Source organism: Mus caroli, unplaced genomic scaffold (genome assembly GCF_978045245.1).
Source record: "Mus caroli unplaced genomic scaffold, Mus_caroli_1 scaffold_2, whole genome shotgun sequence".
Lineage (NCBI taxonomy): Eukaryota > Metazoa > Chordata > Mammalia > Rodentia > Muridae > Mus > Mus caroli.
Genome location: NW_028227257.1, coordinates 101033884 through 101061100, shown reverse-complemented (window position 1 = coordinate 101061100; position 27217 = coordinate 101033884). Strand labels below are relative to the sequence as shown.

At 39.8% G+C, this 27217-nt stretch overlaps 1 protein-coding gene across 1 annotated transcript in view; it reads left to right on the top strand.

Annotated features, from left to right (window-relative positions):
- The first annotated feature begins 1528 nt into the window (after positions 1 to 1528).
- Itga4 (integrin subunit alpha 4) overlaps positions 1529 to 27217 on the top strand; it is a 72204-nt gene continuing 46515 nt past the window's right edge. The window contains exons 1-7 of the mRNA XM_021155222.3: positions 1529 to 1976; positions 2312 to 2433; positions 18865 to 18971; positions 19070 to 19199; positions 23881 to 23948; positions 24866 to 24995; positions 26396 to 26481. Coding sequence (XP_021010881.1) covers positions 1780 to 1976; positions 2312 to 2433; positions 18865 to 18971; positions 19070 to 19199; positions 23881 to 23948; positions 24866 to 24995; positions 26396 to 26481 — 840 coding nt within the window. The 5' untranslated portion in view covers positions 1529 to 1779. The remainder of the gene's footprint in view (positions 1977 to 2311; positions 2434 to 18864; positions 18972 to 19069; positions 19200 to 23880; positions 23949 to 24865; positions 24996 to 26395; positions 26482 to 27217) is intronic.

The window sequence follows — 27217 nt, the reverse complement described above, 5'->3', positions numbered from 1 at the left end:
CGTGCTATTTTTTTTTTCAGTCCCTCAACCAGGCTGATCAGCTCCTCCCTCGTGCCTCTTCTCAGAGTGTGTAGAGCCCAACTCAACGATCCTTGCCTTCCAGCTCTCTTCAAGTGTTCCCAAACAATTAAACTTTATGGAGTAGGGAACTTTTCTTTTCTACCATCAGGCCAAAAATGTTGCTGGGTGCTCCTCCGGGCGTCCTGCAGATTTGTGGTGGTGTTTCGAGGACCCGGGGCTGCCCACTGCATGAGATGATCTGACTCAGTGAACAGTGACAGCTGCGGTCATGTGATTCTGTTGATGTAACTGGCAGACACGGACTTTCTTTCTTTTCTTTTTCTTTCTTTCTTTCTTTCTTTTTTCTTTCTTTCTTTCTTTCTTTCTTTCTTTCTTTCTTTCTTCCTTCCTTCCTTCCTTCTTTCCTTTCTTTCTTTCTTTCTTTCTTTCTTTCTTTCTTTCTTTCTTTCTTTCTTTCTTTCTTTCTTTCTTTCTTTCTTGTCATTTGTCTTTTTTTGCAACAAAGGTAAGAGGGCCAGCATCTCACCTGCTAACACTCACCAGCACTTGCCGCCTGCTCCAGCGTGAAAAGCAGGAGCAGATGGAGAGTGGATGGGGGCACGGGGAATGGAATATGGAGTGTAAAACATAAATTAAAAATAAAATAAAATTAAAAAAAAAAAGAAAAGAAAAGCAGCACACGAGGAGTATGTTCAGCAGAGGCCCATCACCTAGCTTAGGTGTGCTGTGACTCTGATCTCTGGTGGCTTTTTAGAAGCCCGTTATGACCTTGTCTTAGGCTGTGTCTACACATCTGGTGGTAGGTATGTCCTGGGGTAACTGAGAGTGTCTGTGTACATGGGGACTAGTTATGAAGAAGTGAGCAAGGGGCGGAGTCTGCTAAGTGAGGCAAGTCACAGAATTTCCTTAGCTAGCCTGGGTTTCGGTGTTAGGCTATTGCCTGGCTTGCTCATGCATACAGACTCTATTTAAGAGGAAGTGTATAGAGAGGAAGGAAGCCTGCATAAAAGGCTGCAGACCTGGGAGTTTTGAAGAGACTAGCCATATACTTTTGTCACCAAATGCTCCAATAGGGCTGGGGCGGGAGGGGCGCAGCAGCTTTGGCTTCTTGCAAACTGTGTAATTTCTGTATGCTACACAGCACATAAGTGGCAGAGGAAGTTCTGGAAGGTTCTCCACAGTCTTAGTTCCCAAATTATTGGCCACTGGGACTGGCCCTGGAGGCCAGTCACTTGGTGAAGTCCCCCAAGGCATCAAGCCTTAGCCATCTTTCAAAAGGGAATCCCCTGATCTGTTTTGTGTTCCCCCAAGGGTTATTTTTGCTGGGCCCCAGAAGCCACTGTGTGTGATGTCTGCCAGGGTGTGAGTCCATGCAACCTAGGTCCCCTAGCGCCCCCTACAGCTGCTGCGGGGCAGGGATGGGGATCGGGTTGGGGAGAGGGAGGCCAGGCTGTGAGCCACTACACCACACCCAAGACCCCACCCAGATCCTGGGAGCACCCGGCCCCTGGCCCCGGGGCCACAGAAACGGGGCGTGGGCCAGAGCCTGAAGCATCCCTGGCCACTACGATCGCTCCGCCTGTGACCACCAATTCCCCTCCTCTTCTGGCGTCCCTCTCTCCGCCCCTGTCGCCTGCCAGCACCGGACACGCTGCTGCACTTCATCTCTTGGGGCGCTCTTCTCTTTGGCCAACCGTCGCATCCTGTGCAACTCTGGTCAGTGGCCGTTTTGTGTTGAATGTTCTCCACCAAGAGCGCATGGCTGCGGAAGAGAGGTGCAGACCGAGGTCCCGAGGGATCGCCCTCCGGGAAGCGGTGATGCTGTTGTTGTACTTCGGGGTGCCAACCGGGCACTCCTACAACCTGGACCCGGAGAATGCACTGCTGTACCAGGGCCCCTCCGGCACGTTGTTTGGCTACTCGGTGGTGCTGCACAGCCACGGGTCTAAGCGCTGGTGAGTGCGCCCTCCCCAAGAGGCATGTCACAGCGCCTCCGCCTCTGGGATTCCTTGTCTGAATCAAACTTTCCGTCCTCCTGGGAGGTCAGAGAAAGACCTGGCTTCAGCCAGCTGCCTCACTGGAGAGACTTGGAACTAACTTATCTTGGGATGGCAGCCCCCAGGGTGCTCCTGGTACCTGGCTCCTGAGTCCTGGGTCTCCAGTCATGGGAAGAGGAGGTGGGCACCACTTCCCTTGCTGACCACTGCACAGCTGTCACAAGCCAACACGGGGCAGAGTGGGTGGGCAGACTGGTTCACGTCTGAGCGAACTTGCATGGTTCTTGCTTTAGGCTCATCGTGGGGGCTCCCACTGCCAGCTGGCTCTCTAATGCCTCAGTGGTCAATCCTGGGGCGATTTACAGATGCGGGATCAGAAAGAATCCAAACCAGACCTGCGAACAGCTCCAGCTGGGTGAGTTGGGTCCCTAAACCAAGATATAATGAACTTTCTCTCCTTCGTGGGCCCACTGCTGGGCAAGTCCAGGAAGACACTATGATGCCAGTCTCTTCTGGTTTAAAGTGCAAGCTTTTCAATTTTAACCCCATGCCAGCTTGCTTCTGGGAGTATTCTCCTCTCCTTTGCTTGCAACTGTATGTGATCTCAGTATCTTCCAAACCTCTTTCAGGGGAAGTCTCATAGCGTGGCTTCTAGCAAGCTACCTTCTACCAGTCCTAGAACTCTTCCATGTGTAAAATCTGTTTCAAAGCCTTAAAACTCTTCTCTGGCCGAGGACCCAGCCAGAGAGGGATTTTAAGGATTGTACTTCTGCCTCCAACTTCTCAACTTTGTTGTAGAGTGAGCTGCACATCAGGAATAGAAACTTTGATTGAGCCTATATCCCGCCATTTAGCCCAGGGATTTTTCTTCTCCTTCCTTTAAAAAAGACACTACATACCATAAAAGAATGGGAAGAAAAAAACAGCATGCCTTTTGTTAAAATCATAAATATAGGAGATCTGACATATAATTACTAATTTTCCTCCCCTCAAATTCTCCTGTAAAGCAGGTCTGTCTTTCAGCCCTCGTTTCTGTCTTTATTTAGGTTTTCAGCAACTTGAGAAATGTGCGCTGATGGCAGAGGAGACAAGTTTCATGTTTCAAAGTCAAAAGCAAAGTTGCTGCACACAGACACATGGGGAAAGAAAGGGGAACTAATATTAATTTAGATCTATCTTGCTCTCAGTACTGTTAAGCATGGCTGTGTATATTGCTCAATGTTTTCCCCTCACAGCAGCTCTAGTGTATGGTTGTACTGTTTCTGCTTCCTCAGGGCTCCCACACAGAGAGCTGTAGGTTCCTTCTTCAAAAGGACTTACCTAGACTTCGGGTTATCACTTCAGGTATACATCTGCAGTAAAGATAAAACTAAATGAAGGGTTTTGGTGTACTGTCTGGAGTTATGATACATTATCGATGATGATGAGCTATGGGTCAGAATTGCTACTTTTTATATTTATCTGTAAGTGGATGGTCTATTTGAGGATAACTTACTTTGTCATAAACCTTTTATATTCGTCTTTGTGGTTTGTTTGCTTGGTTTTATTTTTCTGTTTCTTTTCTTTGCACTTTTACCCCAGCACCCATAAGAATGAAGGAGTTATGTGTACACTGGATTAGGCTACAGCTGACACTAAAGTACGAAGGATTCTGGGAGTAGGAAAACACAAGGAGAGGAGAAGGTGGAGGGGGGAGGGGAGGACAAAGGGGAAGGGGAGAGAGCAACAAAACAAATTTTACTTAGAAAAAAAACCCTACTATGAAACTTGATTCTTTATAAAAGAAGGATGGGCCTCTGAGCATCATTAGGCATTCCCTCTTCCAAGGGGCAGACCTGGGCTCATAGAAGATTCACAGAGTTGTGCATTCTGAATGGTTACTTTTTTAAAAAAGGTATTTTCATTACCTGAGAGAGTTGTGCAATGAGTTGAAGCCTTGATCTGACGGCAATTTCTCAAAGGGTCTCAGGAAAGAGCAGTTTCTTCTGTGGTCCTGGCATTCTCTCTGTGATATTACAAACTCTGGTGGCTACATCCTGCCTGGAGGGTACGCCATCTATTTCTGGATGTTTGTATTTAACTGGAAGGGGATCATGTCCTGACATAATTATACAAACTTTTAGATGTCAGCAACTGTCAATTTAAATGAAAACCTAAGTTCACTGGGGGTGTGGAGTACAGAATTCACTACAGAGACATTTGAGTACAGTGGATACTTAAGAGATACGAAGTTCTGGGATGGCTGAATAAGGGGGAAGTACAAGTTTTATCGTCATCCATGGTAAGCCAAAGTGACATTTTTTTTTTAACTTCAAGATTTGAGTCAACAACAAAAATACTGAAATGAAAGAGATCACAAATGAGTCTGAGGTCCCAGTCAATTGAATGACTACAGCCTTGGCTATGGGAACACTCAGAAGAGTTTTGTGAGGAACGTGCCTGAACTTACTTCTCAGTGAAGACTCTGAACAATACATTCTCAGTTTCTACAGAGAAAATGGTTCCTTTATTAAGAACAAATTCAAAAGTAATTTGAATCTAGAAGGTATAATGCTGACTCTTAATGTCCAGAAAGAAAGCTAAAAATCACCAGTTGATTAGCAGAAACATATTAAGATTGCAAGGTTTGTAGACTAGGCATCACTACTTAAAAACATATTTTGTGTATGTATGTTTGTGAAGAAAGAAATGAGGGAGAAAGTTACCTATATATACACAAAGTCTTCTGTATGTTCTGAGTGATATTATTTATATAATTAATTATAATGATAGATTGTCTTATCTATAATGTGGTTGATTATATTCTAAAGTTCAAACATTCTTAGACTATCCAGGAGTGGTGGCACATATTTTTAACCCCAGCACTCCGGAGGCAGAGGCAGGTAGAACTCTGTGAGTTCAGTTCCAGATCAGTCTGGTCCATATAGCAAGTTCCAGGAGAGCCAGACCTAAGTTATACCCTGTCTCAACCCCTGCCCACCCGCACCCCAAATACTTAGCTCAGTATCAAATATGTACCAGCTATTCAAAAATTAGCTGTTATTTATTTATCTTTTTAAGACTATATGTGACGTCTACAATAAAATGTTATCAAAATAAGTAATTAGGGTCAATTCATAAGCTAAGTAAAAAATGTTAATTATATAAACAAAAATATAACAAATTGAAATGAAACAAAATAAAAATGAAGTCATTGGTCCATGAAAATGGTTATACTAAGGTAGAGCTATTGGCAGTAAGTAGCCTCTTGCCTCTGGAAGGACTTCACTTTTTATCATGGTTCGTAAAGTGCCCAGTCATTTAAACTGTCCATTGGCTCTTCAGTTCCAAATAGTCATCTGCGGTTGTTTCCAAGTCTCTCTAGTAGGTCAGATAAAGGGCTGGATCCGATAGATTCCTGTGCTCTCCCACCCTAGTGTAACCTATGGCTGATGCTAACGCATACCATGCTGTATTCACTATAACCATAATCAGAGTTGAGCAGGAGACAGGAGTACTCATTTATCTAGCATGCTCAGGGGAGATATTGGCAGTACCCTTTCAGCAGAACGAATTGGTGGCTGAGGTGACCAAGGGGTTGTTTAAGCAACCCTGAGGGTGTTTTCTTCCTGTGTTCTCAGCCTCCCTCTGGCACCCTGCCTGCCTCTGTTGTTTTTCGGTTTCTTGCTACTTCCTTCCATGAACAAAAATGTAGTCTCCCCTCAGGAGCACTACAAGTAAGTCTACGCCTACTTGTGGAGATAGTCTCTAAGGGGCTCCAGGTGATTTGCAGTTTACCCTCTTCTCTGTCAGCTACTCTGTACCTTCACTAGGAGTTGTTTAATGAGTTTATTTGGTCACTGATAGTTTTAGAGTCAAGATGATAAAAATGACAACTCCATGAGTACATTTAAGCATGATCTCTGCTTGAAATGCCAGTATTCAACAGAGCAGAACAGAACACCACATCAATGATACAAAACGTATGTGGTTATCAAGACACTCTAGATGTAAAAAAAAAAAAAAAAAAAGACATTTATTTTCTGTGAGTACACTATCGCTCTCTTCAGACTCTTGAGAAGAGGGCATCAGATCCCATTACAGATAGCTGTGAGTCACCAAGGGGTTGCTGGGAATTAAACTCAGGACCTCTGGAAGGCAGTCAGTGCTCTTAACCACTGAGCCATCTCTCCAGCCTGACACTCTGAGTGTTTAATAGTTTATAGTTACCAAAATAGAATAGCTCTCTGCTCTTGTCTCTCTCCATTTTCTCACTCTCCTTGCCCTCACTCTCCCTTCCCTTCCCCCTCCCTCTTTCCTTCTCCTCCCTTAGTCTGTGTGTGTGTGTGTGTGTAGACAAAGAGAAAGAGAGGTACTACAGCTCTTAATGACTGTCTTTATGGGCAATAGAATTTAAAGTTACCCGGTTATATAGTTCAATAGATTAGTCACTGGCCACATGTGGCTTTTGAGACACGGAATGCCCATAGTAAGAAGCTCTATCTAAGACAGTTCAAAACGAAGCTATGATTACCTCATAAAAAATATCTTAAACTAGTATTAATAACCTACATACTTTTTTTAATTGATTGAACATTTCTTTTTGCTTTTGTCATATGACAACCCTTCAGTTAAAAATGAGTGTTGAGTGCACTTTACATTTCTACTGAACAGCACTAACTCCCTACAATTTCATTTTGGTGGGGGCTCTCCTGCATCTGTGCCTGAGTGAGTGGGACCCTCACTTCTTTTACAGATGCAGAGCTCTGGCCACTCTGTTAAGCTTCCTGCCTGGACTTCTTTTTCTCTTCCTGGAAAGACCAATGGTCCATAGCAACTAGGTCACCATTAATGGTTTTGAATGTATTTCTGGAAACATTGCCTTAGGAAAATCTCCTGTTTTTATATTTCATACTCTATTTGGGAAGGGGTCGAGTTTCTAAGTATTGCATCATTTCTGCCTGATTGGCAAGAGTTCATAATACTAAAATACAAACACTTAACTGTTAAAGCTTCAAATATATTTTTTGTAATATTCATTTGTTTGCAATTAAAATTAAAATTGTAGCTTATGAAGCCAAGGTTAATACAGATGGTCAATTTGAAAAGTTATCCTCAAATACAGGCTACTCTGAACACAGAAAATCATGATAGAGGACGCCATTAATCAACTCCCAGGTAACATGGCAAAAGCTGGGGTTAGGCAAGTGACTTAGTCGTTAAAGATATGAATCACCCTGGTAGAGGACTCAAGTTCAATTTCAGCATCCACACCAAGCAGCTTACAGCTTAACTACCTGTGAAGCCAGCTCGTGTGTGTGTGTGTGTGTGTGTGTGTGTGTGTGTGTGTGTGTATTTTAAAAATAAAAATGAGTATTTTAAAAGAAGAGAAGTTCTCCATTCTCCCTAATTAGAAAGATGAAGCTTTCTTAATACATTTCTTTTTAATATAAGATCAGATGTTCACTGGTTAATATTTCTAATGACTAAGACACTTTTCTTTTGTGAAAGATTTGGGGCCAGGTATTAGTAGTCAATTGTGCATAAGGCTTTATGTATTCATCTAGTCATTAGCTGAGGGATGTCTAAGGACCAGACCTAAATGCACAAAATCCTTTGTACAGCAGTTTTCCCAATCATGTGTTCATTATTGTACAAAACTGTGATGGAAGATCAAATGACAAGAACAAAGTATTGAGGAACTGAGAGCCATGTGGGGACAGAGTAAGTCTCAGGTAGAGAAAGAGATTATAAAAATAATACACCATTGAGGGTGTGACCACAGTGAGGTTCCCGTGCTCCAATAGATTGGCTCCATAGCCTTGACTTATGGGCAGCTAACTGGACTTGGTGGATTATTAGAGAAAAGTAAGGGCAGAAGGTGGAGGAAATAATGAAATGAGGAGAAGGAGGTGTTGGGGGAAATGGAGCTACATCTGGTGATAGTTCATCACATACATGTACAAAATTCTCAAAGAATAAAGAAAGAAAAAACATGCCAGACAGATCAAATATGTCCTTAGCCATGGAAAGCTAAGGACATTGAGAGCACAGTACATTGGAAGAACTGAACACTGTGTAGGATTGTGCTGCAGAGAGCTGTGAATGTGAGATTACAGAGATTATTTCTGGAACTCATTGTGGCTATGAACAGATCCTATGATGTGAATCATAGGGAAGTTATGTCTTCAGATTGTGTATTTAACACATAGTAACGGTACGATGAGTTCCTCAGAGTCAGCGGGTCAAGACTAAGAGTAGTATAACAAATATAGACAAATTCTGCTACTGGAGATAAGTTCCTAACTAGGAGAGTAGCAGGTTCTGCAGAAGTTTAGAGGATAGACTCAGAAACATTACTTTTTGAATAAGTAACAGGGTCAAGAAGAAATTCTCAAAGATATCACTAAAGGTTCTAATAGTTAATGGTGATGTGTACACCAAAGGGGTAGAACAGCAGGTATTCTGGGAAAGCCTTGTATTTCATTGGTATGAAATCTACTTCTATAGAAAAATAGACATCTATGAGTTAGATGTCTACTTGTAACGACCAGAGAGAAATCCATTCCAGTAAGTCAGTCAAGAGTGATTGCCATAGAGGGCAAAGTCAAAGCCATAGGGGTGAATGAGCTTAATCTGCAAGCTGTAGGGAGAGGATCAGAAGACCAAGGATAGAAATGAGGCCTTCTACAATTAGAAAAGGGCCTAGAATAGGGTTACTCAATTCCATTTCAGCTTAAACCATCTATGAGTGTTTAAGAATACCAGTTCCAGTGGCCCTGTATTGAATTAAGTCTCTAGAAGTCTGTCCAAGAAAGGAAGGAGTTTCCAGAGGTCCAAGGATGATTTCAAGGTTTATATGTGGTTGAGGACCGCTGGGGAAGATAGGAAGGGACTCATGAAAGAGAGAGCCAAGAAGGCAGAAAGAAAATCATGTGCACCTGGCATCGTGGAAGTTAGAGGATAAGAGGGTTTAGAAAAAGGGCAAGTGACTGAAAGTGTAAAAAGAACCTAGACATTCATTCCAAAGATAAGAACTCAGGTAGTTTCGCTGAGTTAGAGAAAATCTGTTCATCAATAACCTTGGAAAGACTAATCTTAAATGGTGGACACTGTAAAGTCTAGAATGAGAGCAAGAGATAATAATCCTTCCTACTTGTTCTTCCTTAAACCCTTTGGCATGCTGTGTCTAATAAATAAAGTTAAATAAAATGAGACTGAAAACCTCAGTGAACTCAGTCTAGATGATAAAAGAGGCAGGATAAGTGATTCATTAATGATTTTAGATATACATTGGCAGGGACAAATGTCAGGTACATCTGATAGGCTTTCTGGAATGGGGGGAACTGAGGAGTAAGCTGGTTTTCTTTGGTTTGATGATCACACAGGAAGAACTCAATATGAACCAAATGAATGGAGTTAGTGGGATTTTACAGGCTTTATTGCCAATCTCAGCTTTCCCCCAATGAGATTGCATTAGCAGTAGGTTGGAAGCGATTGCCTTAAAAAGCACAAAGTTTAATAAATAGCTCCTTGTGGGGAATCAGAACATTGAGCTGAGTTAATAAGTGACAGGACCGGGCTCAGTAATATCCATGTTTCTTTTGATGTCCTTAGTTTATATCTACCTTTTTAAATTATGAGCATTCTTTTTAAATTTTCAAACAGTGTAATTCATAATGAATATGTTCAGAAAGAATACAGCATACCTATTTTCAAACACCTTTATTTGGGAGGGTGGCTACTTCCATGAAGTGAATTAGCTATATTCTTTTCAAATTACACCTTGGGCTAGAGAGCGGTCTCAGTCCTTGAAGGTTAGGCTCCAATCACAGCTGATATATAGAAAACATGTCAGTTTACAACATCTGTGAAACTTTTGTAGCAGGACTTTACTCTTGGCTCAGGCACTATTTTCCTATGAATGTTTTCTACTGGACATTGTATCTGATAACTTCTGTGTGCCAGTCATGGTTTCTGCAATGCTTTAGTCTACCTAGCCTCTCAACTTCCTGCAGAGAAATGCCTCCTGATATCTTTAACTCCTCACCCTGGTGTGTGCCTTCACTGGCAGGGACAATGTGGCAAGTCCTCACTGATTTCCCTTAAACCTTCCTATCTTCCTGACCATCTATAGTTTTTATTTTTCTCTATCTATTTTACCTGTGAACTGTAAAATAGGAGCATAACATTTTCAACATTGGTCACTCTAGTTTTAAATGCAAGCATGTTTCTTCAGATTAATTTTCTATTTAGAATTTTGAATTATCTTGCTTGTGTGGGTAAAGGCACTTGTTGTGTTGACTAACAGGAGGTGGAGACAGGATAACCAGCTGGAGGCTCCTGGGACAGCATTTGCATTTGTAGACACACACACACATGCACACATGCACAGATACAGCCACACACATAAAATTCATACATAAAAGATTTAATTATTCAATTTTCACATAAGTTTTCCAAATGAATCGTTAAATCTAAGAAACTACCTGAAAACTATGAAAGTAGATTTTTTCCTTTATTATTTTCTAGTGTTGGAAACAAATGTCACTAAATTTTATCACTAAATTATTTTAAAAGTAGATTTAGTACAGAATTGGATTGTTAGGGATGCCAACATTTGAATAGTTGACCTGGAGAGTTGGTTCCTTGTGTTGACCCTTTCTTTCCAGCCCCATGCACCCATTAGGAGTTAGTTGTATGTCCTTTAACACGTGGTCGGTCTCCCTTTGTTAAAGGCACTTCATATTTGATGTTGATATTCATGATAATGCCTACTTCAAGAATACTTTGAAAAAAATAATTAATACATGTGTTTACAGGTATTAAAACTATGCTGGTATAAAAAAAAGATGTAGTAAACAAGAAAGTTATTTTTACCAAATATACCTATTGGAGTACATTTTCCCTTATAGCTCTTACAAGGAGTTGTATGAGTTTTCTAGAGGATTTTGAAGAAACTTGCGACTAAAAGACCTGTAGAGACCCAGATCATAGAATGGGGTCTCCACAAGTCACCTTGTTTTCTATATTTCTGAAGCTTTAAAATAATTCAGGATCAAGTCACATCTATGAAGTTTCACACCTACATCATGGTGCTAGTAATTGTGATGTGAAACATTTAGAATAGAATAATATAGAATTAGAAGAGAACAAAATTAGAATAGGGATGGGATGGGATGGCATAGGATAGAATAGAGTAGTGAAGAGTTAGAGGACTTCAATATCTGGCTTTATAATTTTTTGTGGATTATAATTTTTTTCCTACATATTGATCATGCTTGCTAGCCAATATCAGATTTTGCTAGCCATCCTAAGATCACATTTAAAGACCTCTTCTTAATTGAAGGAAAACATTTGAGAGTGTTTTATCATTTTGACATTTAATTTTATCTTTTCATTCTTGCTTGGCTCTCGATTTGCAGGAGCTTGGACATTTGGTGCTTTTCCTGTCCTGTGCCACCTTCAAAATGCCAGAGCTATGGTTTCCATTTCTCTTCATCATTTGTCAATATAAATTGCTATTGAGTTCCCACATCACTGCTATCTTTTAGAAGGATCACCACCATGTTTAATTAGATGTGTGAGAAAACTGCATGTTTTAATCATAGAATGTATAATATAACGAATGGACTTACCAGTACTTATGGTCTAGTAGAACAAACTAAATGTAAGGGCCATTTGGGTTAGAGCTGAAGACTGTTGCTGAATCTCATGGAACTGTGGGCGCCCTCTGGTGTCTAAATTGAAATCAGCAGAATGCACGTTCCTTGAGTGGAAGCATTTGTCATTTAGTGAACACCTACTAAGCGCTAGGAAGCCTTGTACACACAGGCATAAGTTCCCGTTATCTTCAACTGTATGTACTGGTGCATTTTATAAGCTGTTAATTTATCAGTCACTTTAGTTCCAGGTGATTTTTTTGTTGAACTCAGCAAGCAGAATATATATATATATATATATATATATATATATATATATATATATATATATGATATTTAAATATTAAATATGCTTTGATATATGTTAGATAATGGAATTTTTATTGTTTTCACTCAGAAGTTATTACTTCCTTTAAAAAGCTACCTTAAATTAGTGTCTCTGTAGACCATAGGACAAAGCAGGAGTTATTCATTTTCTATGATTTATTAAGAAAGTAGAATGGGAGCTGGGCATGGTGGCCATGCCTTTAATCCCAGCACTCGGGAGGCAGAGGCAGGCAGATTTCTGAGTTCAAGGCCAGCCTGGTCTACAAAGTGAGTTCCAGTACAGCCAGGGCTACATGGAGAAACCCTGTCTCAAAAAACAAACAAACAAACAAAAAAAAAAAAACAAAAAACAAAAAACAAAAAACAAAAAAAAGTAGAATGGGCAAGTTTTAAATGTATGTTTATCTTGCAATAGAATAGAACTTCAAATTTAAAAGACAAAAGTAACATTTAAAGGAAAGGCTTTTGTTATTTTTCTGAAACCTAAAAGCATGCCAGGAGTGCTTGAAGGAGCAGATGAACTTCTTTTACAGTCCAGAAAGTCAGCCTGAGTGCCCCTACCAAATGCCTGCTAGGGAATCCACAGAAGAGTGACGCAGATGAACAAACCACACATACCATTTCACCACAAAGTCCCAGCCTTCCCCAGTGCAAAGCACATCACTCAAGTCCTCAAAGGTCTAGAAAGAAGACTGACCTTTCTGTTGGGTCCTTATTTCTTCAGTGGAAATGCCCCAATACTGAAGAAGGTGACTGAAATGGAGGAAAGGGGCAGGGCAGGACAGGGGTTAAGAAATGGAGAATCTTCATGAACAATACAAAGTTGACTTTTCATGAGTTGTGTGATGAATTTCAGGCTAGCTTGAGTTACAGTGAGACCCTAACTTTTAAAAAGAACTGATTTTACAATCTGGACAGATTTGTTATATTTTACACACTCTCAGATGGAAAAATAGACTTAGGATGTAAAATTGAATTCAGTTAATTCACATAGCTGAATATTCGTAGAGTTCTATGGTAGATGTTTTAGAATTGTGGGAAGGAACTTAAATATCAATTTTTAACAATTGTAATCTTTTGATTTATTGGCTTCATAGATTTGGGCAGGTTCTTGACTTAGTTTAAGACTTAGTGACTCCGTTTTGGAGGCTGGTGAGATGCCTCAGATGACAAAGTGTTTTCTGTGCAAGCATGAGGCTCTGAGACCAACCCCCAGCATCCTGTGAAAGCCAGACATGGTAACAAGCCTCTGATCTCAGCACTGGGGAGGTGGCGACAGGATCCCTGGATATCACTGGCCAGCCAGTCCAGCTAAATAGATGAACTCTGGGTTTTGTGAGGGATTCTACCTCAAAAAATACAGCAGAGAGCAACTGAAACACCTCCTGTGTTGACCTCTAAATACACATAAGCATTAACCAACGTGCACACACCTGTACACACAATTTTTCACATTCACATGAATCAATTTTCCTATGAATAAAAGGATTAATAATGCATTCTTCTGGCTTTACAGTGACAATAAAACAGTGTTCACATTGAGGCTTCCCATAAAGTGATGGCTACGTATACAAGAGGATTCTGCTATGACCTACATGCATCTTAGTGTTTAACCAAATCCTTAAGATAATATTAGCAATACCATCATCTAATGTTCGCATATGTCCTATATCCTGTTCTTGCCCAAATGCATCACACTTTGTCTTGTTCTCTATGGGAACAACACAGATCCTAACTGACTTAACCATTTTAAGTCATGCTCCTCCCAGACACACATGGAAAAATCTGCAATTTCAAGTGCTATCTCCTCCACTCTATTTGTTACTACATCTTAAAACTCAGGGAAATCGGATTGAGAAAGAAAACCAGGGGGCACAGAAAGAGAGTGACGCTTTCTCCCATCTCAGTCTGGTGAAAACATTGCGGTCTTTTGTCATATCTAATGAGGAATTTTTATGGTGGCATAGTGTACTTCAAAATCCCTCTTCACAACTGTGCATCAAGTACCTTCCTGCTATCTGAGCAGCAGTGTTCTACGCTGCCAGAGTGCTACTGTCAAAAGACAGCCAGTCTCTCCTCCTTGAGGGGATGTAGAAGATTGACTATCTAGCACTCCGTTGTCCAGCTAGAGCGTGCAGTGAACAGCAAAACAAATGGGGAAGAGGTGTGTTTAAGAAGAGTACCCAGTTAGCAACTTATTTTTGACCATTAAAAATTTTTAAGTTTCACTTACATGTGCTGGTAGAAATCATTAGTTTGAGATTTAAAACTAACACACACACACACACACACACATCCTATTTTCTTCTTCAATTTGAAAAATATAAGATTGGACTTAATTCTTAGACTAAGAAGGATGGTTTTTAATATTTTTTTTTTCCTTAATTTGTACTGGGGAGATGCAGTCAACTGTGCCACAAATTAGCCATTCTAGTGCAAAAGAGTGGAAAAACATCAGATGCTAATTTCTGCTGACCTTTTTTTGTTTTCAACTGTGTAAAATACTTTTTCAATCATGGAACTGAGATTTGATTTGCTAAAAGTTTAGCTGGGTAATGGATACTCTGACTTGAAAATGGGATGACAAATCATTGCAGCATGACATTGGGTAAAATAAAATATGGATTTCTTTTTTTATGGTCTTGTCAAGGACATTCAGGAAAATTAGCTTTCTTGTGACAGTCTTTGCAAATGTCACCTCTGTCAAAATGAATATCAAATTTCTTCATGAAGAAAATATGTTTAGTATTTAATTGCCTACTCTCATTACCTAGCTGAAACCCAACAGGACAGAACTTTTCTTACTATTTTGAAAGCAATCTAAGTTGCCCAGTAATTAGACAGGACAGGGCCTCTGCCCATCTACATAGTTGAAACAGTTGTTCTTATACCCAGCTTCACCCCCAGATGCAGTCATCTGGAAGATATTTTTAAGTGCTGATGGCCTGGTCTCCCCCCAACCCATCAATCAGCCTTGGGTTTGAGTACTCATGGTGGGGAAGGGGGCGCAGGAGGTAGTTGGTATTTGTTTAAAACTCTCCTAGGTGATCTCAAGACCATTCAACTCCTTCACAAGGAGCAGTAGATTCAGAAGCACAGAGGTTGAGGGAAGGAAGTCTCAGCGGTCTAAGAAAAGCATAAGATGAGGCCATCTTGACTCTTCTGCTGAGATTTTTCGGGCATTCCCAAAGAGAAGGGAAAGTGTTCCAGAAATCCAGGAAGTTCCAGAGCTGGAGTGGTGACTTGCAGACTATTACTGGAACGAATTTTGCCTAATGACACATACTGGAAGCCTCTCTGTATTGTGGTTGAAGTTGAGGATTGTCTCAGTGGGAAGCAATGTCAAGAAGCAAAAAGAAGAAATAATCACAATGTGTATATGTGTGGGTGTGAGTGTGTCTGAGGGGAGGATGTGTGTATATATAAGTGTTTGCCTGTTAAAATAATTCCTCACCATTTTATTATTTTATGAATTTTCTTTATGGCTTCATAGTCATACTTTTGACCCATTTTGAATCAAGACATGTAACACAAATAGAAGACCGGTTATTGTTTTCCATTTATAAAGTTCAATTTTTAGCACATATTTCTGGGTTTTGGGTTGGGATGGGATGATGGCTAATAAGATTTGGGTTTGGGCACAATGAAGATGAATAAGGTCAGTGCTGAACCATAGAGCAGAAAGGCTGCAAACAAATGTATGCAGCTAGTCCCAGTCAAAACAAAGTCCTCCTTCCTACTGGATACTAATTATCATCATTTCTTCCCAGCGATCACAGCCTATACCAGTAAGAGCCCTTGACTTCTAAGGTTGAGTCTTTTCTGTAAAGTAGATAAGTGATATACATTATATCGTTTAATATATACACATACTATGTAAATATATATATTTAAATTACCACAAATCAGAGGCCTATAAATTAGACAGTATCTGTTGTTGATACCACATAATAACACATGTGAAAGACTGTGTCTAGTCTGACTTAACCCCAGCCTCCACTTGCCCCATTCAAGAGCAACTTAGCCTCACCACTTGAATCCTGAGAAAGTTTGAGCACGTTTCATGTCAAAGTAAACACCTCTTCTTGTGGCTTCTGGAGGGCTCGTTGTTCTGTTTCTAAGAATCATTGCTTTAACCAGAGAACTAAGAGTAGGGACTTGGGCAACACAGGAAATAAAAGCCTAGAGCCTTACAGGCTCTCAGAGAAGTCATTCTAAACAAGTCAGGTTGTTAAGAAGTCCTTCTGAAGGACTCAGAAAAACCCCAGAAATGGAGAGATATGTGCTGAAATGATAAGAAAGGGGCACAGAGAACAGGAAGGCTAGTCAGTAACAGCAGTAACTGTCTTCTGCAGGGCTAACTCTACTGTGCAGGAAGCAGCTTGGATAAAACAGATAACAGCTTAACTTGGCAAAGGTATCTCTAATGTTCATTTTAAAATGTAGGGAACAGCTCAGCTAAGAAACACATAATTGCATGCAGGATGCTATTCTTGCACATATGAACTTCTGGGCCATTTTCAGCTAGCAAATTTGCACGCTATCATTTGCATGGTTCCAAAGCATTGTGTTTGTTGTTTTTTAACTTCTGGTGACTAACTAGAGAAGAGAACATTTGTTTGCAAATATCAAACCTAATCTTGAGGAAAACACCCATTTTTCATCCCCATGCAAACAGGGAAGGTGGCGTTCAGAGGCCCACGCACTCTTGTCTTTAACAATGACAACTGCAGGTGGATTGGCTGGTGTTGACTATAATTTTAAAAATAGTTTTGTATTTTTGATTATATGGCATTTATTGTTATAGTAACAGAACTTCAACTGCACATAGCCTGGCTACCTTTGGTGGTGCGTTTTTGACATTAATTTAAAAATATCGGTGGTTTTAAAGACAATTCCAACTGAAAACTGCATCCCAATGAAAATTAAATCCTTTGGCCTCCCTTCTTACTTCTCCTGTATTGGTTTGGAATCATGTAGCCCTAGTAGCTCCCTGCGTTAGGCTAACCCTGTTGGTTGAATGCTTCTCAGCAATTAGAGTGGAGTTTATTGGAGCTGGAAGATGGTAGCTGAGAGCTCACAAAGTGGAGTGTATAATGGAACATTATAAAACAGGTTCTGTTTTCCTGGATTTCCTTCCTTTCCTCTTCTCTCTCCAGCCTTTCCTTCTCTCATCATTCCCACACAGGAAGCTCTGTGTACATCAAGACTACTCTCTATCAGGGTTTGGACCACAGTGAGCTGTTCTTCCTGTTGCTTAGCAGTGTTCTTTCTCTGGGTCTGTTTGCCTTCATTTCTCAGTCAATCTCCCAGGCTATCCATTAGTAGTAGAAGACATCATTGGTTTCCAGGAAACCAAGCCAACAAAGCATTATCAATGTTCTATGCTAACCATGCTTCTGACCTGATCTGAAGCAATCCTTGGAATAGACAGGGATGGCTGGATCCACTGAAAAGGACTCCAGGAAAGAGTTTAGGAAGCTCCCGTAAGCTCGGTTGTGGTAAAGCATTCGGTATTTCTGTGAATGATGTTTTGAAATCCATACATATATTCATAAATATCTCCCTACGCTTCTTACACAGAATCTTTATGACTCAGGAAAGTCAATACAAATGATTCCCTTTTAAAAATATTATCTTTATGTATGTAGGCATTGTGAGTGTTCCTAGGAAACTCTACCTAGGGTTCAGATAAGAGAGGAAAGCAGGTAGTTAATGATACAAAGATGCGTGTGGGACATTCTGTTATAACACTATAAAAACTTGTGACCAGTGTTCACAGTAAAGAATTCCAGCTTCTGGTACACTTACCTCATCTAATCAATGCTGATGCTTTCTTTTCACTGTCAGAACTAAGCATAGAATATTCAAGTGTTAACTAAGGAGGACAGAATGTAATGCTAGCAAAAAAAAACCAAAAAAAAACAAAAAAACTATGATCCCCGTCTTATCTCAGTCTTCCTCTAGTTAATGATGTGAAATCGCTCAAACACAGAATCTCACTGGGGCTCCCACTCAAAAGCTGAAGGTGTGTGCTGGCAAATAAAACATCATTGCCATAAAGATGACTGCTCTACATTTCAGCAGGGCTGGGTTGCACCTGAGTAGTTCCGTTATGCTGGGCTGTTTCTGCAATTTATGTATTTGCCAAAGTGTGCCTATTGACTTTTTTTTCCCCCGACACCATATTGTTTTCATAGAACTTTTATCATTGTTGAAAACACCAAAGCCGGGCGTGGTGGCGCATGCCTTTAATCCCAGCACTCGGGAGGCAGAGGCAGGAGGATTTCTGAGTTCGAGGCCAGCCTGGTCTACAAAGTGAGTGCCAGGACAGTCAGGGCTACACAGAGAAACCCTGTCTCGAAAAAACGAAAAAAAAAAAAAAAAAAGAAAACACCAGTCATTTCACTAAGCCTAAACCACAGGGCATTTTGTTTCAAAGGCTATGCATTATTGGTACACTAATTATATACTCTACTGTCTACTAGCTCAGTCATTTTCAGAGGTGCTTGACTGATGTTAATTAATGGGTAAGAAAGGCAAAACACAAATTCTTTTCCAATCATCAGCCTCTTTTTTGTATCAAATGGACCTTGCTCATTGATAATTAGCTACCTCCTATACCACTTAGGCCACTTCTTCATGGCCTCTACAACATTGCTCTGAGGTCATTTCAGCAAAGAAGAGTCAGCTTGTGTGGAGAACAACTGTGTTTGCAGAGAGCAACTCACTTTTACTCCTAAGTTGAACTGAATACAAGATGAGACAAAGATGGGGCAAGAGAAACCCTGGGAATCAGGGTCTAGCTTTAACTACTCTATGCCTTTAGAAAAACATTGTTTTCAACAAAACTGATGAGGTTTTCCCAAATACTGCAGGTAGCCCCAGTGGAGAGCCCTGCGGGAAGACATGCCTGGAGGAGAGGGATAACCAGTGGCTGGGGGTCACCCTTTCCAGACAGCCGGGAGAAAATGGATCTATGGTGGTAGGTACTGAAGTGGGTCCACCAACCGAGACCAGTCCTGGAATCAGACCTTCGAGGTGTGACTTTCATATTTTTGTTTGACTTTTTGTATTATCCAGACTTGTGGGCACAGGTGGAAAAATATTTTTTACATGAAGAGCGATAACAAACTCCCCACTGGCATTTGCTACGTCATGCCTTCTGATTTGCGGACAGAACTGAGTAAAAGGATGGCCCCGTGTTACAGAGGTAAGTGAGACTTGACCGAACTAGAGGGAGAGAAGCAAAGGAAGGCGTCCAGTCGTTTGCATTTGCAGTTTTGCCTGCTCAAAGATGAAGAATATCCTTCATACGGCCATTGTTAACTAATACCATCCTTCCTTTGTTTACTTTGTGTAGTAGCGATACCTTATACAAACATTCCATGGTTTTGAAAAGCAATTCTTCATTTTCATTTGAATAATTGTGGAAGCTAGTTGGCAACTATCCAACTTTGTACTAAATTTATATTTTCAAATCAGTCTAAGCACGTCTAATGTCAGGGAAACCATAGGATCCTCAAAGTCATGAAATTACCTACAAAATTCTTATTAGAAAGAAAATGACCTTACTTCCTGTTTTCCTAGAAACTTGTAGGGGTCTTCAAAAGGATTCAAGGCACTGGTCAGAGCAAAGCCTTCGCACTTCCTGTTCCCCATATGTGTTCCTTGAAGATGTAAGGAATTAGTGTTTATAGCAACATTTGGTTCTCAACCTGTGTATCACACCTCCTTTGGGGCTCAGATAACACTTTGCCTGGGGTCACCTAAGACCATCAGAAAGCACAGATATTTACATTACAATGTATAACATTAGCAAAGTTTCACTTGTGAACCCTCAACAAAACTAATTTTACGATTGGGGGGGGTGGATCGTCAGAACATGAGGAACTTTAAGAAAAGGTTACAGCATTAGGAAGGTTGAAAACCACTGGTCTAAATTTGGGTAACTCTGTCTCAATGGAAACCTGTATTTTATGTACAGAATTAAGATATATATTTAGATTTTGGGACAAATGTCAGTAGCTGTCAAGATAATATTTATAACAATCAGTAACTCTAAAACTGTCTTTAGAACACCAAAAATATAATGAATGCCAATTCTTTCTAATGATAAAACATACTATTATTATCTCCCTTATCCTCCAAAGATAACCTTAATTACCTGTTAGAACTTTGAACTCATACTTAAATTTATGCACTGATTCTGATCATTTTAGGATCTTTCATATCTGGATTCTGATGTCCTGGAGAAGTCCATGTAATAATTGTTTATATTTTACCTTTGAATGCAAGAAGATAAACTATGCACATTAAATTTTCAATTGCAATAAAACTCAGTCTGGAGTTCTGTATATTTATTATTCCCTTTTGCCTTATAGTTTTATTTTATGTATTTAAACATTTCCCTGCAGGATTATTTTTCTAAAACATACCTATCTATATGCTTTTAGAAGTTAATATGAGCATAGCCCTATTAACATAGCACACATTTGAAAGGGGTGAGAAGTCATGGCAGGGAGTGCAGAGACATCCATGGAGTAATTTGTCAAAAGGAATAAGTGGGCCTCAGTTTTTTTTCATAGAAGTTTATGAAGGAAAGAGCATCAGGAGAAAAAGCAGGGCTGTGTCACTTAGTAAACTCCCAAAGCTTTGCAGTAAGAGACCTTACACATCTTTGTCCACATGGGTCTTGATTCTTTCTGTTAGGCAAAGCAGGAAGGAAGGGATAATCTCAACAAATTAGCATGAGACAATTGAACAGCCACCTGCAAAAAGAGTGCAATGGATTCTTTTTTTTTATTGGATATTTTATGTATTCTCATTTCAAATGTTATCCCCTTTCCCAGTTTCCCCTCCAGAAACCCCCTCTCTCATCCCTCCTCCCCTGCTTCTATGAGGGTGCCCTCTCCCACCTTCTCACTCCCACCTCAGTGCTCTGGCATTCCCCTACAATGGGGAACCAAGCCTTCACAGGACCAAGGACTTCTATCCATGCCAGACAATGCCATCCTCTGCTACATATGTTGCTAGAGCCATGGGTCCCTCCATGTGCACTCTTTGGTTGGTGGTTTAGTCCCTGGGAGCTCTGGGGGATCTGGTTGGTTGATATTGTTGCTCTTCCTATGGGGTTGCAAACCTTTTCAGCTCCTTCAGTCCTTTCTCAAACTCCTCCATTGGGATACCCATGCTAAGTCCAATAGTCAGCTGCAAGCATCCGCCTCTATATTTGTCAGGATCTGGCAGAGCCTCTCAGGAGACAGCTATAACAAACTCCTGTCTGCAAGCACTTCTTGGCATTCACAGTAGTTTCTGTGTTTGGTGTCTGTATATGGGATGGGTCTCCAGGTGGGGCAGTCTCTGGATGGCTTTTCCTTCAGTCTCTGCTCCACACTTTGTCTCTGTATTTCCTTTAGACAGGAGCAATTCTGAGGTAAGAGTTTGGAGATGAGTGGGGAGCTTTGCCTAACCTCTGGATATGGTCTTCACAGGTTCTCGCTCCCCTTTGTTGGGCATTTCAGCTAATCTCATCCCTGTTGGGTCCTGGGAACCTCTTGCTTTCCTGGCATCTGGGAGTTGCTGGTGGCTATCCCCTGTTCCCTGTCCCCCATTGCTACACACCTCTGTTCAAATTCCTGACCTTCTGTATATTATATCAGTCTTCTCTCATACCTGATCCTAGCTTCCCATTTCCCCTCCCCCTCCTCTCTTCCTCCCAAGTCCTTCCCACCCTCTGCCTCCTGTGAGGATTTTGTTCCCCCTTCTAAGAAGGACTGAAGAAGCATTCACATTTTGGTCTTCTTTATTCTTGAGCTTTATATGGTCTGTGAATTGTATCTTGGGTATTCTGAGCTTTGGGGCTGATATTCACTTATCAGTGAGTGCATGCCATGTGTGTTCTTTTGTGACTGGGTTACCACACTCAGGATGATATTTTCTAGTTCCATCCATTTGCCTAAGAATTTTAGGAAGTCATTGTTTTTAATAGCTGACTAGTACTCCGTTGTATAAATGTACCACATTTTCTGTATCCATTCCTCTGTTGAGGGACATCTGGGTTCTTCCCAGCTTCTGGCTATTATAAATAAGGCTGCTATGATCATAGTGGAACATGTGCCGTTGTTATATGTTGGAACATCTTTTGGGTATATAACCAGTAGTGGTATATATAGTTGGATCCTCGGGTAGTACTATGTCCAATTTTCTGAGGAACTGTCAGACTGATTTCCAGAGTGGTTGTACTAGCTTGCAATCCTACCAGCAATGGAGGAGTGTTCCTCATTCTCCACATCCTCTTCAGCATCTGCTGTCACCTGAGTTTTTGATCTTAGCCATTCTTACTGGTGTAAGGTGGAACCTCAGGGTTGCTTTGATTATCTTATACCATACACACAAGTAAACTTAAAATGCAATAAAACCTTGACTGTGAAGCCCCCAGGCCTGGAACCTCTGGAGAGCAACAGAGAGAGTAATGATTTCCTGGAGGTCACAACAAAAGATCAAGCTACAAAAGGGAAGGGACAAGTGGTGGTAGGGCAAGCAGCAGAGTTTCTGCATAGCTCAGGAAGGCATCAGGTGAGCAGCGAGAGAAGCTGGAGTCAGGCATGTGCAAACATTCTCAGATGTGGTGATCATTACCCAAATATATATGGAATCTCATCAAAGAGATACCACAAAACCAGTAACCTGATTGCAAGTCAGTTAAACCAAGATCTTTTCTCTTCAGTGAGAGCAGAGATATGGCTGATGGTTTTATGAAGGGTGGTTGGTGTTACTAACCATCACAGAATGTAAATCAAACCTGGAAAGACCACTTCTTATCTTTTGAAATGGCTATTTACCAAAAAGATGAGAGATAAATATTAGCCAAGGTGGCATGAGTGACTCTACAGAGCATCATGAGAGACTCTACAGAAGGTTCTCAAGATAAAGAAAATAGAAACTCCACACAATTCTATGGTCCATTCGGGAGTGTGAGAGCCAAGGACTCATGGGTGGTGCGTGTATGTGCGCTTACATACAATGGACTGTCATCTAGCTTTAGTAAGCGCTGCCATTTGGGATACCATGCATGAGTATGGAGAACACTGTAAACCAAGCACAGAAAACAACAAGTAATTACATTTATATGTAAAATCTGAAAATACTAAACACAGGGAATAAGAGTGGCCAAGTGGTTGGGGGTGTGGGATGTGGAGCAGGATGAGGAGGATCAATCACAGGACACTGAGTTTCAGTTTTGTCAGAGAAATGAATCTAGCAAGGGAATGCACAGCATGGGTTTATATGCAACAGGACAGCTTAGTGTGGGATTTTGCCAGGAAGGTAGATTCCCATTGTTTTGACCACATGTAGACAAAAAGTCACCATGGAAAGGGAGTGCGATGTTGGGTGAATGAATAGCCATTCTACTTGTGTGCCCCACAGAATTACCATTGTGCACCTCCAAGATATGTAGTAACTCAGGGAGCTGTGAACCTAAAAACTAAAATTCTAGCTCTTGGCCTTTCACCCACTGATTCATTTTAACTTTTAGTTATGTGTTGCCAATACTTCCCATAAAGTGGAAACAGACATAATCACACAATTGTGATTCCTGATGATAATTTGAAGGTTAATACAGGAGACCTGAATGATCTTAAATCATGAAAATTACTATTATTTTCAAAAGTAGAACATAAGACACAGATCTGAAGACTCATGTTTGTGAAAACCTCTGAGAAAAATAAAACTATGGTGAATGGTCATTATGATAAAAATTAAGCCTGAACCATTAGAAGACTGAATCAGAAGGATTTTGAGTTAAAGGCCAGCCTGGGCTCGACAGCCAAACTCTGTCTCAAAATATATAGTTCCAACTTGTCTAAACCAATATTAAATTTCTGTTTTAGATTATATGAGAAAATTTGGAGAAAATTTTGCATCATGTCAAGCTGGAATATCTAGTTTTTACACACAGGTAACAGCTTAATACTATGTTCAGTAACTGTATATGTAGAGAAGCTTAATTCTGGGGTTTCTCTAGACTTACTGAGTAACATTTAAGTGATCTTAAGCTGTGGACTATTATTACCATGTTCACACCACTAACTGTTTTACATATAATTTTAGAAAATTATAATTGTAGTTTTATAAATTGTAAAATTGTAAAAGGCTAATACTACATAGGATCAGGAATTTAGTGGAAGTCTAAAGTAGCTAGTTATTTATTTTTCTAACTTCAAAGATGAAAATATCTATCCAAATATATTGTTTTAATTACTAGTTAATTACTCCTTTCCTTCCTTCCTCCCTCCCTCCCTCCCTCCCTCCCTCCCTCCCTCCCTCCCTCCCTCTCTTCCTTCCTTCCTTCCTTCCTTCCTTCCTTCCTTCCTTCCTTCCTTCCTTCCTTCCTTCCTTCCTTCCTAGTTAGGTTAAAGTATGCCCTAAATTTCACTAGCCTTATTATTATCTGAGCTGAGATTGTTAGGGACACTATTCAGTGATTTTTGCAAATTGAAATAAATGAAGTCTCCTTTACTCTCTGGTAACACATGATTATCCTGGTAATGGAACCTAATGACTTACACACAAATGATTATCTTTCATTGACCCACATTGCCTTTGTCCCCAAAGCTTATTCTAGTGTCTAATGGCCCTGCCTTTGATATTTGAAACCCACTGGTAAATGTGCAAAAAGTTCCAGAATTTCTTCTCTAAAATTCTATTCTTAGCTTTTCTGGCTATTTAACATATGGTTTTAAATTAATAAAATGTTCCCCCTTTTAAGCTTCAATACAAAATGCATTTCCTGACTATTTGCCTAGAATGCTGTATATTTGCAAGAGGTTTGGTGTGGTAAGATTTAACTTTCAAATGATGAGTTTTCTCTTGCAGGATTTAATTGTGATGGGGGCCCCGGGATCATCGTACTGGACTGGCTCCGTCTTTGTCTACAATATAACTACAAACCAATACAAAGCATTTATAGACAGACAGAATCAAGTAAAATTTGGAAGCTACTTAGGTACTGTAAAAATTTGACCAACTTGAATTATCTGTACCTTAGAAATGATATGTGCACCTTACTGGCCAGTAACAATTAGGTATATCAGAAACTGTCTTAATTAAGCATAAAGCCAGCTGCATTTCGTTAACTGTGTATCTTATACTGACACAGGTAACTACCGTTGTCATTGCTTCATCCCTACATAGGAAGTGGTGAATGCAACTTACTTCGTCTTAGGAAGCCCCCTCCCCCAGTTCCTTTTTTCTTCCTTTGTTTCTCTTTCCTTCCTTTCTTCCTTCTTTTCCTTCCTTTCATTGTTCTTCTCTGTTTTCTAAGGCTAGGTCTCATGACATAGCCCTAATTGACCTCTGACACATGAATGCTAGAATTAAAGGTGTGTGTCACCACTCCTGGCTCCCTAGGAAGTTTTTATGCTAAGTCTGTATTGATGCATTCATTTAAACACATGGCTTTGAATATATATGCATTAATTCTTAGACTAGCAAATTAAAAGCAATGCATCTTAAAATGACATCCTAGCTGAAGGAGAGCATTGCGAAGTATATTCTAAAACTTATGATTTTGACTTCTTCCTTATAGACGTTTTGTTTTTAAGATTATCTTGGACTCTTTCTCAGAGTTTAACCATTTTTATTATCCTTTTCTCCTTCGTTCGCATTGTTATTTCACAAGTCAAGAATATCATATTTGTCTCCTATATCTCTACAACATACATATTTTGTGACATCGTTTCTCTTTACAGTAAAGTACGTATGTTCTGTAGATTTTTTTATTTTTGAACAAAGCACGTGCTTGTTTGACCCATACATGCTTTAATTGTGAGCATTTTGTGTTCAGAAAGGGCAGTGAAAAAACAAGTAGTATATTACTATCATTCCAACAGAATTCCTCAGACATTACCTTATGTGATTGAACTATGGCTTGAAGTATTGCAGGAAATGTAACCCATTTTCTGTCTCTTATTACACAAAGTTATATATTTATGTAAAGTCTCTGCAATAGAAAGATTGATTGAAACCTGTAAAGATTGTCGTTTGAGAGCTTCAGCGTCTTGTGTACTCTCAGATGTTACATCTGTAATCCTGGAAGACCATTTGCTAATCATATCACACAGACAATAACAGATCAAGTGTCAAGGTCATATTTTCAATATTGAGAGCTTGGAAATTCAAACCCGTATCATTGTTTTTATTATATATATATATATATATATATAATATATATATATATATATCTTTAAATTGCTTAAATGACCATTTTAAGGTAATATAAATGTTTTTGAGGTTCTCTGTAAGGTAGTCACTTTAAGTAGTTTTGGTTACCTCAATGCAAAGAGTTAGAAAAGCATATATCTGCGGGGAATGATGTGCCTCATGTGCTTCTCTCCTCTTATGCAGGCTACTCAGTTGGAGCTGGACATTTTCGAAGTCCACATACTACCGAAGTCGTAGGAGGAGCCCCTCAACATGAACAGATAGGAAAAGTAAGACTTGCCTTTTTTTTTCTCTCTCTCTATTTCTTCACAACATCTTGAATAGATTATATGAGAGAGTAAAGTGCTAAAGGGACACTGCAAAATATAAGATTCAAATGATGAGCAGCATATTGCTTCAGTTGAATCTGTTCAAGATTTATTTATAGCTCTCAAAGAAATTTAGCTGGAAAATTCTAAAGGGAACTACATAACTTAAATGAGGCTCTGTTATGAGTAAATTGATAAAATATAAATAACAAATTATAGATAATATAGTGTGATAATAAATAGATAAAATATAATTATTTATAGATGCCCAGAAAATAAATTTACTGGTTATTATTTAATAAGAGGGAGTTGAGACAGGCCATGCTGCATGATAAGACTAGAAAAAAATAGAATAGAATAGAGTAGAAAGAATAGAATAGAATAGAATAGAATAGAATAGAATAGAATAGAATAGAATAATTCTAGCTCTAGGTTTTTCTACTTTTCCACATGAATATTGGAAACTCAAAAAGTTTTTCTTTAGTAAACCTTTTTCTGTTTTTTTTTCCCCTACGGGATCCAAAAGTTAGTTTTTGAGATGATAGGGTTTCAAGTCAGGCGTATCAATGTAAATATTAATATTACATATCACTCTTAAAATTTGTAGTGGTAACAATTTTATTAAAACTTGATATTTTATGTTTGTCCATTTACGTGTTATAGAGATTGATATTTTGATTAAACAAATAAGTTGGAT